The sequence below is a fragment of the Rutidosis leptorrhynchoides genome, chromosome 11, assembly GCF_046630445.1.
Source record: "Rutidosis leptorrhynchoides isolate AG116_Rl617_1_P2 chromosome 11, CSIRO_AGI_Rlap_v1, whole genome shotgun sequence".
Classification (NCBI taxonomy): domain Eukaryota; kingdom Viridiplantae; phylum Streptophyta; class Magnoliopsida; order Asterales; family Asteraceae; genus Rutidosis; species Rutidosis leptorrhynchoides.
The window spans coordinates 47,186,299-47,201,012 of record NC_092343.1 but is presented as its reverse complement, the minus strand read 5'-3'; the positions used below and the strand labels follow the sequence as shown (position 1 = coordinate 47,201,012).

Genomic DNA, 14,714 nt, shown 5'->3' with positions numbered 1-14,714 from the left:
TGATATCATCACAAGAGGTCTCGTGTTCAAATCTCTCTATAACATGTCTAACATGTCTTAAGGTGGCCAGAGAAAATGGTCGGAAACGATCATGGGATAACTCAGTTAAGTCAAGTACATTGCGTAAAGATACTCTCCTTCCCAGTAGCCTGGAAAACTTTACCCATTTATCGTTTAGTGACGACATTCAAATCAACATCATGGCGATCCATTATTTGAAACCCAATGGTTTAGGGGTTAAGAGACGCAAATGAATTCAAGAAACAATAAAACCAAGTATACAAAGGCAACCACAACAAGAATCAAGTATATCTTATTTCTTCGATTAAAAAAAGAAGGGAGGCCTAATTAAACCAACACTCAAAGACTATATAAATACCAAAACTTGAAATGTATTATGTCCATAATCATATTGAGGAATCGAAAATGAATCTACATGCTCCCCTTGGTCTGGCGTCTTGTACGATATCTTACAGTTCTCTTGATTTCAGTTGCTTGTATTGTATCATCTCCTTAATTTTTAATCTTTTGATGTATTTGCATATAATACATAAAACAAAATTTTAAACCAAGCACACCTGCAATGAAGGATAGGACCACCTAAACTAAGAGCTTTTCAACTATAAGACATTCATACAAGAAATGGAAATGACCACAACTTGATTTCAACGATAATGCCCATTTAAATCATATTTAGATACCCTTTAAACTCACATTCATAAAATGGCCCTAGATAGCTCTTGATGATTGGGTATATCATGCCCAAGCTTTCTTGAGATGATCTGCGAATAACACAAGCAAAAAGATTAAATCTTTATTGATCAAGTTTGGGTTTTTTAAAAGCTAAAAACCTATAAGAATGTAAGCTAGAAGCAAAAAGATTACAACTTTATCAATCAAGATTCTGCACTGAGAATTTGTGAATGCAACCCAAAAAAGTATAAACAAAAAGTTATAAGTTGATAAAGTTTAAACTTGTTAGAAACAGAGAAATCAGCTTTTGTAAAATATACAATATTCAATCATCTAACCTTCGACTATGAAGAAATTTCAATTCAAATTGACCAAAGTTCTAAACTTTAATTCAAATTGGTGAAACCCATATTAGATCAGTATCCAATTTAATTAACTCAATAGCATAAACTACAAAAACATGAAAACAAAGTAACAAAAAGTCAACAAATACAAAAAAGTCAACAAATATGAATATATGAAGTTCAACTGTTCAGAAATAGAATTTAACTACAAACTGAAGCAACTCCATTTCAAATTGACAAAATGGTGAAAAATATTTAAGATCAGTATTTATATCTATGAACAAAATAGCAAAAGTCCATATAGATAAAGTCAATTAGCTACTCTAAAAAGTCAAACTAATAATAAAGCTTGGAACTTTAGTTACCTTAGGTATAGAGGAAGCCAAACACTCCCTTGGGGTTTCAAAAGATGATAAAGAAAACTGTTTTGAAACCACACCAACATCAAAATAAATCAAACCAGAATTTGGTATATCAACCCATATTTCTTTGACCAAAAACCACAAAAACAAATCTTTAGCAGAAATCCCAGAGAGTTGACCAATTCTACCATAAGTCAAATTCCCAGAAACATTACTATCATAGTGTAATTCATCTTCAAATTTGGCATTACAAGCATGATCTAAGTACACTTGAAACCTGCCTGAATCATCAAAACTGAAATTTGTCACCCCTTTTGGGAACAAACCCATGGGTAGTCCATTTCTTTTCAAAAGTTCATAAATTGTTGGTGATTCTTGAGAAAATGAAACCCAAAAATTGATTGAAATTGAGAAGATGAAGAGTGTAAGTATCAAGATTGAAGAAGATGAAAGGTGTTCAAGAGTCATCCTTTTTGGTGATTTTAAATATGGGTTTATTTGTATATATGAATGTATATATGTATATGTGTGAACAGGGGGTAGGGTTTAAGGGAAGGAAAGCGATATGATATCAATGATTGGGGTTTTGGAATGAAGGGGGCCTAACAATACAACAGCAAATGTGTTTTTGTTTAGTGTTGGTTTTCTAGGGTTGTGTGTCGCTTAATAATCTTAACTATAAATATAGTCGACCACGGGATCCGCTAGTACACAAACACAAATCCTCAACGCAAAATGTAATCCCAAAGTAATTCAAAGACTCTTTATGTACTTCATCCGTCTTCTCCAAAATCTAATGTTTCCAACAACAACAACAACAAAAAAAAAAAAAAAAAAACATATTAAAAGTACATGTCACATATAATATTTTTTTTTCTTAAACTATTCTTATCCATAACACCTGTCAATAACCACATTGTGACACATCAGCGCCATCTTATCAACTTCTTCCTATCACTTATGACTTAACCCATCACACTCCAGTAGTATCCATGACACCTGTAATACAACCACGTTACATTAACCATAATTTTAATATCTTTTAATTATTATGATTATTATTATTATTATTTTTACTATTATTACTATTATTGTTTTTTTTATAAAATGTATTTATATTTAAGTATAAATAAAAATTATAATTAATAGAATTCAAAATAAAAACTATATTAAAATAAAAAATTTCATTAATAAAAGCACACAATACATAATTAAAAACTACAAATTTAAAAAGATAGAATTATTCTTCCTCGTCGTCGGACTTGTACTTTATGGCGTATTTCTTGGTGAGCTTGTTACGATATTTCATGACCAAATCATATTGTCTCGAAGGAATGTCGTGAGAAACCGGTTTAGATAAAAGTCTTAAACCGTCAAACTTCGTACGTGTTTGTACTTCCTTTCGTAACTCCTCCATAGTAAGCGTTGCAGCAATCGCGGAATCAATAACGTGAGCTCGGGCCTCTTCCGAAGAATAACGAGAAGCCGCATCCGAAGAACCAGAACTTCTAACACTTTTCGAATTATCATGACCTCAAGGTCAACTGATAGGATCTCATCGGAATAAAGCTCCAATTTGGTACATTCGTGTTCGGTGTCAGGGTCGGGTCGGGATCTTCTAAACAAATCGTCGCGGGTTCTCAGCGTTTGTTATTGAAAGCCTTCATAAGTTAGAAATTGAGGACAATTGGTGTATTAACATTTTGTTGATACACGGTTTAGTGGTGGTTTGCAAATTGTTGTGGCGGCCCGTAATCCGCTAAACCGCATTGTGGAGGTGCGTAACCATCGAAATGTTGTGGCGGTATGTACCCTGCTAAACCGAAATTTTGTTGGGGAAATTTGTCGGGGGAATTTTTTTGGGGTAAAGAAGATGATCCCGACATTGGAATGACAATGTTGTGTTGCGCTATCTTGGAGTAACGAATGCCACATATCGTTACCAACTACGTTTGGAGGTTGCTCGTTAGTTTTTTTTTGTTTGGTAAATTTTTTATTTTATTTTTTGAAATTTTTGAGGTTTTGAATGAGATATGAGGTTTGGAATGACAATGTTGAGGTTTCTTTTGCCTCAACCCTTGATCAGATAATTAGCGCTTATGGAAAAGAGATTTGAATGCTGAATTTCTTTACCATTTTCTTCTTTTTCACTTTGGCCAATATGAGTTTACCTGCATTAAAGGTCTTAATTCCCAGAACTCCTAAAAATTGGGAGCGGGCTTTTTCATGCCGATCTAAACAACATCCTTACTCCAAAAGCCGTTTTTAAGCAAGCAATAGATAAAAAAAATTCACGGCGATATTAATTCCGTCATATCAGAAAGAAATTCCTGAAATAAATAAAGAAATCAATCACTTCAAGAAAGAACGGAAAGAATTCCTTCAAGATCATATCGCTTACTGGACTCTTAATTAGCAAGAAGGAATTAGTCTCCACTAGCCTCATTCGAAGAACGAACCAGAAAAGGCTTACTTTGCTTGCTGTAGAGGAAAGATATTAGCGTGAAATTTATGTAACCGTCCCAATATAGATGTACACCTTAGCATTTATATCTGTCTCAAAAGAATTATTCATCTATAAAAAATAAGTTAAATACCATTAAACTTTTAATTTTACCATTGTTCTTAATCATTCATTTCTTTTTTTTTTTAATAAATCAATCAATCTTACCTTGAATATAAGGGCAAAATTGACATTCACCCAACATATCTTAAATAAAAAAAATTGATGCGTACATTCAAAATGGAACGAATGGAGTACCATCTTTTATGATAAGGATGTAAACGAGCTGACTCGAGTTCAAGGTTGAACTAGACTAAGCTTAGCTCGATTCGTTTAAAATTCAAAAAGCTTTAGCTCGACTATTTTGGAGTTTGATATATTTAACTCTACTCCTTTGATATTATATATGCTCGAGTTCAACTCAAATTACACTAATAATATATGTGATTTTGTATTATATACCAGTATGGTCCTTGTAATTTTTTACTAGTATGGTCCCTGGCTTGTTTAGACTCTCGAATTTGTTCGTTCTCGATATAATGAAGAAGCTAAACTTCGAGCTCGTTTACTAAACGATTAACAAAATATGTTTGAACTCAGGCCTGAGCTTGTTTATGCTTGACTCGAATCAAACTTTTAACGTTTAATTGTGCGAACTCGAGTAGCTCGACACGTCCATCTTATCATGCTTAAAAAATGAATTTCATGAACATTCTAAGAAATACAAGTCTTATGAAAATTCGAAATGTAACAAGTCGACATGAAGTGTCATGTCATGTGAACATAACATGAGAATGCCGGTTTACCAAATTCCGATCTCACTTGCATTAGATCATTCAAGTGAATCATCGTCAATAGATAAAGACAAGACGAAGAAATAGTTGTTTGAATCTTACTTGATGTGATGATGGATATGATATGAACGGTCACATGGGATGTTTGTAGGTGTAACATATTATTATGCAACCTTTGGAATATAGAATGTGATCAATAGTTTTAATGCACTAATTTTTGATGTATTTGTGCAAAATTAAAATCGTATCGGGATGTTACTGATAATGCTAAAAACGAACATATATTTCATAGCATTATCCTTCAAGAAAAACAAGCTTTTAGTTGCAATTGTTCTAGTTACAAGTGATATTCGTTTAAATAATAAAAAGTGAAGACAAAAGACAGATTCGACGATTTGAAGACGCAAACGACCAAAAAGCTAAAAAGTACAAAGTACAATCTAAGTGGTTCAATTTATTGATGAGAAACGTCTCAAAATTACAAGAGTACAAGCCGCAAAACGCAAAGTACAAGATATTAAATCGTACGAAAGGACGTTCGAAAATCCGGAACCGGGACATGAACCAATTATCAACGCGCGACGCAACGGGCCTAAAATTACAAGTCAACTATGCACATGAATATAATATATATATATATATATATATATATATATATATATATATATATATATATATATATATATATATATATATAAAATTATATATATTATATTATATTATTAAAAACCGTCGGCAAACAAGAAGACAAGTGATTATGAGCTGGATCAGGAGGCCAAACGATCGCATGGCCTGGCTGCCTTATCTCCATGCGATCGCATGGCAGTGAAATGGTGGTCAGGTGCTATAAATAGCCAACGAAATGGACGAGTTCAACACACCATATTTCTCAATTACTCTCTATCTCTCAATATATATTTATATTTATAATTATAATTTTAATACAGTATTAAGTTAATAATAATAAGGTATAGTGGCGAATGTTTTAAGTTTGTAAGTCGAAATTCTGTCCGTGTAACACTACGCAATTAATACTCATTGTAAGTTATGTTCAACCTTTTTAAATTAATGTCTCGTAGCTAAGTTATTATTATGCTTATTTAAACCGAAGTAATTGTGATGTTGGACTAAATATTAAAGACGGGGTTATTGGCTTTGCACCATAATTGGGGTTTGAACAAAAGACCGACACTTGTGGAAATTGGACTATGGGCTATTAATGGGCTTTATATTAATTAAATGATATCTCGTTGATTTAATATAGAGATTTATAATTTGACGTGTTTATATATAACCACTGTGATGACCGGGAAATTTCTGACCAAATTAAACTTAATCTTTGTATGATTAACATTTCCGACACGATAAGCAAAGTCTGTAAAACTGAATCTCAAAATTTTTGAACTACTTTTATATATTTAAATACCCTTCGGTTGTTTTCGACGATTCGCGAACAATTATATATAAATAGATACATATATACTATAATTTGAAAAGGTAACAATGTATTAATTGTTTGAGACCGTACATTAAACTTATTGGTTTAAATATCTATTTGAAATATATGATAAGTTGGAATATTTATTATTAAAATTTATTTATAAATAACTTCCAATGTGTATTTAAAAACTGATTTATGTATATTAAAAAGATATATACATATATATAATTTCAAGTTATTTAGTAAACGATAGTAACATTCGTTTATTGATTCGATTAATATTTAGATAAGTTAACTAAAGCATTTAACATGAACCAGTAAAACACTAATTTGCTACAGTATTTTCAAATTGCTACAGTACTCAAAATGCTACAGTGTTTTCGAAAATCACTACTTGCTACAGTGAAATTGACTTTGCTACAGTGAATTGCTACAGTAAAAAATGACTTTGCTACAGTAACTTTGCTACACTACAGTACTCGCTATTTTAAAATGTATTTTAACAAATAGCGAGACGATGATTTATAGATGTAAATGACCAAAACACTCAAATGTATAAGTTATATTTTGAGTGATATAATTTAGGGATAATTTAAGGCTATATTTTGACTAAGGTACGTGTCCCAAAATGTAATGTACAAGTTTTCTCAGCGTACGAAGGGACATTCGAAAAACAGGAACCAGGACATAAGTCGAGTGACGACGTACGACTTATCGAAACAAAAATTACAAATCAACTATGCACGAGAATAAAATATAATATATAATTAATTAATTTAAATTATATATTATATATATTATAATATATATGTCGACGAGCTAGTTGCCAAAACATTGTGAGCTGGAAAAGTTTCCCATGTGATCGCATGGGAATTACACTGCCCAGCCATGCGATCGCATGGCAGTGGAAATCAGGCCAGGTCTATAAAGCTCGCAAGTTTTGTTCGAATATATTTACTTTTTTTCTCAAAATCTCTCCGTCTCTCAAATATATATATATATATATATATATATATATATATTATTAAGATTAATATTATTATTATTATTAATCTTATTATTTTTATTAGTAATATTATTAGTATTATACATAAAATACTACGACGAGGTTATGTCCAAACGATTTCAAAACAAGTTTACGAGCAAGCTAGAGTTAAGGAAATTATGGGATATTGCCAAGGAGGTTATGGGTAATGTTCGGGGGTATATTTTTGAATCAAACCTAGTATTTATCATCTCCGTTACGTCTACGTACTTTTCTACAATATTAAATCTCAATATTGATACGTTGAGATCTATGGTTATTCGATACTCTGAGTTTCGATCACATTACGATGAACGACTTTATATGCTGATAAGGTGAGTTTCATTTGCTCCCTTTTTAATTGCTTTTACAATATATATTTTTGGGCTGAGAATACATGCACTTTATTTTAAACACAATGGACACAAGTACATACTAAATTCTATACTGAGTTTGAACCGAAAATCCCTTAGCTTTGGTAACTAGTAACTGCTGGTTATAAGAACTGGTGGGCGCGAGTAGTAGTATATGGATCCATAGGGCTTGACATCCCCGTCTGTTCCAGGTTTAGAAATCCTAGCCTGAACTATTAAACAGACGTATGCTATTTGAGTTTAGTACACGTTGGTTTGCGTGTATTGTACATGTTGGTTGCATGTATGTTAAAACAGGGGTACTTATTATAACGTTAAAGTTTAGTTACCAGGGTGCTCAATCTTGTAGAATATTTTGATAAACGTTTCTGGATGAAACAACTGAAATCTTGTGATCCACTTTTATATACAGATTATACGAAACATTAAAACTATGAACTCACCAACCTTTGTGTTGACACTTGTTAGCATGTTTATTATCAGGTTTCCTAGAAGTCTTCCGCTGTTTGCTTATATGTTAGACAAGCTATGTGCATGGAGTCTTACATGGCATATTTATCAAGGAAACGTTGCATTCACCAAATCATCACCATGTATCTTATTTTAACTGCATTGTCAATGGAAGTACTATTGTAAACTTATTTACGGTGATTGTCTATATGTAAAAATCATCAGATGTCGAAAACCTTTGATTTAAATATTCATTTATGGTGTGCCTTTTCAAAAGAATGCAATGTTTACAAAACGTATCATATAGAGGTCAAATACCTCGCAATGAAATCGATGAATGACGTGTTCGTCCATATGGATTTGGAGCGATCGTCACAACCACATACGCTTGACTGGGTACGGTGGGTGGGATATCTATAAATACTAATAATTATTCATTTGACCGGACACGGGGATGAATTAATAGTCACTGGACTCATTAAAACAGGGGTGGATTACATTCAAGGGTAATTGGTGTAATTGTTAACAAAGTATTAAAATCTTGGATTACACGCAGTCGATAACCTGGTGTATTCATTAAACAAAGTATTAAGACCTTGTTACAGTTTGAATCCCCAATTAGTTGGAATATTTGACTTCGGGTATAAGGTTAATTTGGCGAAGAATCTCGCACTTTATAATTATGACCGATGGACTATTATGGACAAAACCAGATGGACATATCTAATCTAGGACAAATGATAATTAACCCATGGTAATAAATTAAAATCAACACGTCAAACATCATGATTACGGAAGTTTAAATAAGCATAAATCCTTTAATTTATATCTCATCGTACTTTTATTTACCGTCATTTTATTTATCGTCATTTTATTTATCATACTTTAAATTATTGCACTTTTATTTATCACACTTTTATTTATCGTCATTTACTTTACGCTTTAAATTAAGTCATTTTTATATTTAATATTTTACATTAGGTTTTAATTGTGATTTAAGTTTTAAAATCGACAAATCGGTCATTAAACGGTAAAACCCCCCTTTTATAATAATAATACTACTTATATATATATTTATATACAAATATAGTTTAAAATATAATATAGCGTTAAACTTAGCTAGATCCCTGTGGAACAAACCGGATTTACTAAAAACTACACTACTCTACGATTAGGTACACTGCCTATAAGTGTTGTAGCAAAGTTTAGGTATATTCCATTCAATAAATAAATAAATAACTTGTGTAAAATTGTAGCGTATTTAATAGTATTTCGTAGTAAAATATAATCTATTTCGTACTACACCTCGCACATCAAGTATTTTTGGCGCCGCTGCCAGGGGATCTCAACAACGCCGAAAGCGAAACGCTATAAAAAATTAGTTTTTAAGCTATTTTTAAAAATATAATTTTATATAAGTTACAAAAAGTATAAAACATAAATATATATATATATATATATATATATATATATATATATATATATATATATATATATATATATATATATTTTAAGAGTTTGTTTAAAATATATAAAATTATAAAGTATTTCTATTTCTATTTTAGTTTTTAAAATATAAGTTTTTTTTATATAAATATTTTATATAAATTAGAAAAAATCAAAGTAAAAAGTAAAAAAAAAAAAAAAAAAACAAACTGAACCTGCATTTTTTTTGGCCTGCATAGTAATCTGAATCTGCAACCATGCGATGGCATGGCAGCACCTCTTTAAACTCATGCGACCGCATGGTCGTGTCTGACAGGTTCTGAACTTGAGCTGGTACGGATTAGGGTTTGTTTTAATTATTATTATTATTATTAATTAATTAGATTAGGGTTTTATTTAAATATTAATTAGTTTAAGTTTTGTTTAATTTAAGTGTTAATTAGTTTTATTAATATATAAATTAATACTTTTATAAAATAATAATATAAAATTAATATTTTTATATAAAATTGTATTTTTTATCAATTTAGTTTCTTTTTATATTTATATCTTTTTAATCATTTATTCGTATATTGTATATTTTCGTCGTAATTAGTTCGTAACTTAGTATTTTGCCGTAGTTACTTTATATTTCTAGATTTTTAGGCTTTGCCGTAAAATTCCTTAAGTGCTTTTTCTTTAGATTAAGATTTAGGCGCTTTAGAATTTTACAACGTCGCTTATCGCTTTAATATTTAATAGATTTTAGTGCCTATTAAGTTATTGCCGTTTTAGATATAGAATTCCTTTTAAGCTTTAATTCCTTTAGACGCAACTTTTAATATTTAGTTTTTAGACTTTTAAGTTTCGACGCTCTACTTTCTTTTTATTATTTTTCGACCTTTTATTTTTCGACGTTTTTCGACGCACTCTTTTTCTTTCTCATTTCTACACTCTAGTTTTTAGGACATAGAATTTTCTTTATTTTCTTTAAACTTCGACGAAAAAATTATTTTAAGCGGTTAAATTGATAGACATCCAAAATTTTCTGCTTCATAGTAATAGTTGGATTTGTTAGTGGCTGAGTTGTGGATTTTCCGACTTAAAGGATCCTGGCTCCCTGCTGCATCTTTTGGTTATTCGAAACGTGGGCACAAGCAGAAAAGTCTATTAATTTGATAACTTAAATAATTTTTATCTTTATAACTAATAGGATATTCAGTGAATGCACCGAGCAAAACGTTCACCACCTTTCATACGTTCACCACCTGTAACTCGATCAAGACATCTAGCCAATATAATCGCCGTTGATTTTTCTTTAGAATCGTCATCTAGTCGACCAAGTACTCCAATTCAAATTTCCGATAATCCATTTTTTGAACCCAACCTCACAATTGAGAATCCGGAGGATATTCAAGGACAATTCAGAGATCCTGAACCACTAATCATTCCTCCTGAACCACAAATCATTCAACCAGAGATTGTCGAGGAAGAAACTATTAAATCAGAATCCTCTAGTGATTCAGATTCAACCAATTCAATCATGGAAAATCCGGAACCTCTAAGTATGGAAGACCGAATGAGAGCTAAACGCACTGGCCAAGGTCACGCAATTACTCAACCAGACATTAATGCGCCAGATTATGAAATCAAAGGACAAATCCTACACATGGTAACTAATCAATGCCAATTTAGTGGTGCGCCAAAGGAAGATCCAAACGAACATCTTGGTACCTTTAATAGGATCTGTACTCTATTTAAAATCAGAGAAGTTGAAGATGAACAAATCTATCTCATGTTATTTCTCTGGACTTTAAAGGGAGAAGCCAAAGATTGGTTAGAATCGTTACCTGAAGGAGCGATTGATACATGGGATGTTTTAGTTGAGAAATTTCTTAAAAGATTCTTTCCGGCATCTAAAGCCGTGAGACTTCAAGGAGAAATTGTTACGTTCACACAAAAGTCAAATGAAACTCTATATGAGGCGTGGACAAGATTTGAAAAGTTGTTGAGAGGATGTCCTCAACATGGTTTAGACACTTATCAAATAGTACAAATATTCTACCAAGGATGCGACATTACTACACGAAAAGACATCGACATAGCAGCTGGTGGTTCCATTATGATGAAAACCGCAACTGAAGCTTACAAAATTATTGATAACGCAGCCTCCCACTCACATGAGTGGCACCAAGAAAAAGACATTGTTAGATCATCTAAAGCGGATAGAGCCGATTCTAGCCATGACTTTGATTCTATTTCCGCAAAGTTAGATGCTTTCGAGAGACAAATGGAAAAGATGACTAAAGATATTCACGCAATACGTATTAGTTGTGAACAGTGTGGAGGACCACATTTGACAAAAGATTGTCTCAGTATTGAACAAACAATGGAACAAAGAGAGAATGTCTCATACATGAACCAAAGGCCTGAAAATAATTATCAGAATAATTATCAACCACCAAGACCAAACTATAATCAAAATCAGAATTATAACCGAAATGTTCCATACAACAACCAACAAGGTCTTAGCAATCAACAAGTATCCAACAATACTTACAATCAGCAAAGACCTATTTTCCAAATAAACCACCACAAACCGATGATAAAAAGCCAAATTTAGAAGATATGATGTCAAAGCTAGTTGAATCACAAACACATTTTTTCACATCTCAGAAACAAACTAATGAACAAAATGCTCAAGCATTTAGAAATCAACAAGCTTCAATCTAAAATCTGGAACAAGAAGTAAGCAACCTAACAAGGTTGATAGGTGAAAGAAAACTGGGAAGTTTACCTAGCGATACAAATGCTAACCCCCGGAATGAAACAGCTAAAGCCATTACCACAAGAAGTGGTATTACACTCAAACCACCTGAAATTCCTGTAATTTATGATGACTCTATTCCTACACAGGCACCACAGCCTGAGCAAGATAAGGTAACAGAACCGGTAGTTAAAAAGGTTAATGAAGATAACACAGTTAAGGCAAAGCCTTATGCTAAACCATACCAACCACCGCTTCCTTACCCGAGTAAAATGAGAAAAGAAAGACTTGAAGCCGAGCAATCCAAATTTTTGGATATGTTTAAACAAATAAATGTCAACCTTCCTTTCATTGATGTGATTTCAGGAATGCCAAGATATGCTAAATTCCTGAAAGATCTAATCACAAATAGAAAGAAAATGGAAGAACTCTCGGCTGTTACAATGAATGCTAATTGTTCTACAGTGTTGTTGAATAAGCTACCAGAAAAACTCTCAGATCCAGAAAGTTTCACAATTCCATGTTTTCTGAGTAGTCTTAGTTCAATAGAAGCATTGGCAGACTTAGGTGCTAGTATAAATCTAATGCCATATTCACTATACGCTAAACTAGACCTCGGAGAATTGAAACCAACAAGAATAAGCATACAACTAGCCGATCGATCAGTAAAATATCCTAGAGGGATAATGGAGAACATGCTAGTTAAAGTTGGTACTTTAGTATTTCCAGTAGACTTTGTTATTCTGGACATGGAAGAAGATTCTTGAGTTCCTCTTATATAAGGAAGACCATTCTTAAACACGGCTAAAGCAATAATAGACGTGTTTGGTAAGAAACTGACCCTAAGTATAGAGGACGAGAGTGTTACCTTTTCTGTTGATAGAGCCATGCAACAACCGCAATCTGCAGATGATACATGTTATAACATTCAAACTATAGATTCACAAGCAGAATTATTACAAGAATTTCCAGAATTACAAGGAACAGGAGAATGTTCTTTAGGAGAAGGAACTGAATCAATTGATGAAGCTGAAATATTAGCCACACTCACGGCTAATGATTACGAACCAACAACAGAAGAACTTCAAATGTTAAAAGAGGAAGACAGATATCGATACAAATCATCGATAGAAGAACCACCGATATTAGAGTTAAATCCACTTCCAGACTATTTGGAATACGTTTATTTACATGGTGAATCTGAATTACCTGTAATAATATCGTCTTCTCTTACTGAAAATGAAAAATCTCGACTCATTTCTGTGCTAAAAGCTCATAAACCAGCTATTGCATGGAAGATTCATGACATTAAAGGCATAAGTCCTTCGTATTACACACATAAATTCCTTATGGAAAAAGGTCATAAAACATATGTGCAACGCCAACGAAGAATAAATCCAAATATGCAAGATGTTGTTAAAAAGAAATTATTAAACTGCTCGATGTAGGTTTAATTTATCCAATCTCTGATAGTCCATGGGTAAGCCCAGTTCAATGTGTACCTAAGAAGGGTGGCATGACTGTCATCACAAATGAAAAAGATGAGCTTATTCCCACTTGGACTGTAACGGGATGGCGTGTCTGTATTGATTATAGAAAATTAAATGACGCCACCAGAAAAGATCACTTTCCCTTTCCTTTCATTGATCAAATGTTGGAAAGGTTAGCTGGGAACAGTAACTATTGTTTTCTTGACGGTTTCTCCGGATATTTTCAATTTCCAATTGCACCCGAGGATCAAGAGAAAACTATATTTACGTGCCCTTATGGTACCTTATGCGAGCAATCAAATCTAGTACTTAATTGGGAGAAATGCCATTTCATGGTTAAAGAAGGCATCGTTCTTGGTCATAAAATTTCAAATGAAGGAATTGAAGTGGATAGAGCTAAAGTAGATGTAATTGCTAAACTTTCACATCCCACCAATGTTAGAGGAGTTAGGAGTTTTCTAGGGCATGTCGGTTTTTACCGACGTTTCATAAAAGATTTTTCTAAAATTGTCACTCCTATGAATAAACTCCTAGAAAAGGATGTTCCATTCATCTTTTCGGATGAATGCATCAAATATTTTAATATTCTTAAAGAAAAACTCACTAATGCGCCGATCATGATAACTCCAAATTGGAATCTACCATTTGAACTCATGTGCGATGCAAGTGATTTTGCAATGGGAGCCGTTTTAGGACAAAGGATTGAAAAACGATTTCAACCTATCTATTACGATAATAAGACATTACAAGGAGTACAAACGAATTACACAACTACTGAAAAAGAACTCCTTGCTATTGTGTAACGACCCGGAAATTTCCGACCAAATTTAAACCTTATTTTCTATATGTCTCCGACACGATAAGCAAAAACCCTAATATTGAGTCTAGAAAGTTCGAAATCTATATTTGGATAATCAGTTACCCTTTGACCAAGCCTGACGATTCACGAACAAATAATTGTAAATAGATGTGTGTGTGTGTGTGTGTGTGTATATATATATATATGAATATTACTTGTATATATATATATATTGATATATTAAATTT

At 32.3% G+C, this 14,714-nt stretch overlaps 1 protein-coding gene and 1 non-coding gene across 3 annotated transcripts; both read right to left on the bottom strand.

Annotated features, from left to right (window-relative positions):
* Positions 1-217: 217 nt before the first annotated feature.
* On the bottom strand, positions 218-2,101 carry LOC139877618 (uncharacterized protein At5g01610-like). 2 transcript variants are annotated; one of them, XM_071865045.1, is made up of 3 exons: positions 1,403-2,101; positions 715-782; positions 218-578 (listed from the first exon to the last, which is right to left on the bottom strand). In XM_071865045.1, exons 1-2 carry the CDS (start codon positions 1,865-1,867, stop codon positions 717-719), a joined length of 531 nt encoding a protein of 176 aa, XP_071721146.1. In that variant the 5' UTR covers positions 1,868-2,101; the 3' UTR covers positions 218-578; positions 715-716. The 2 variants fall into 2 exon arrangements, with proteins under 2 accessions (XP_071721146.1, XP_071721145.1); XM_071865044.1 differs by having other exon boundaries at positions 224-782.
* A 9,236-nt stretch (positions 2,102-11,337) lies between these two features.
* On the bottom strand, positions 11,338-11,444 carry LOC139879078 (small nucleolar RNA R71). Its single transcript, XR_011769930.1, has one exon. It is a non-coding gene; the product is annotated as a small nucleolar RNA R71 (small nucleolar RNA).
* Between the last annotated feature and the right edge of the window lie 3,270 nt (positions 11,445-14,714).

Bases quoted from the DNA above. Each gene is read 5' to 3' on its own strand.
- LOC139877618 (XM_071865045.1), bottom strand. From the start codon at position 1,867: ATGACTCTTGAACACCTTTCATCTTCTTCAATCTTGATACTTACACTC. The intron at 783-1,402 runs GTAACTAAAGTT...TGTTATTCGCAG, and splicing joins TGGCTTCCTCTATACCTAAG to ATCATCTCAAGAAAGCTTGG.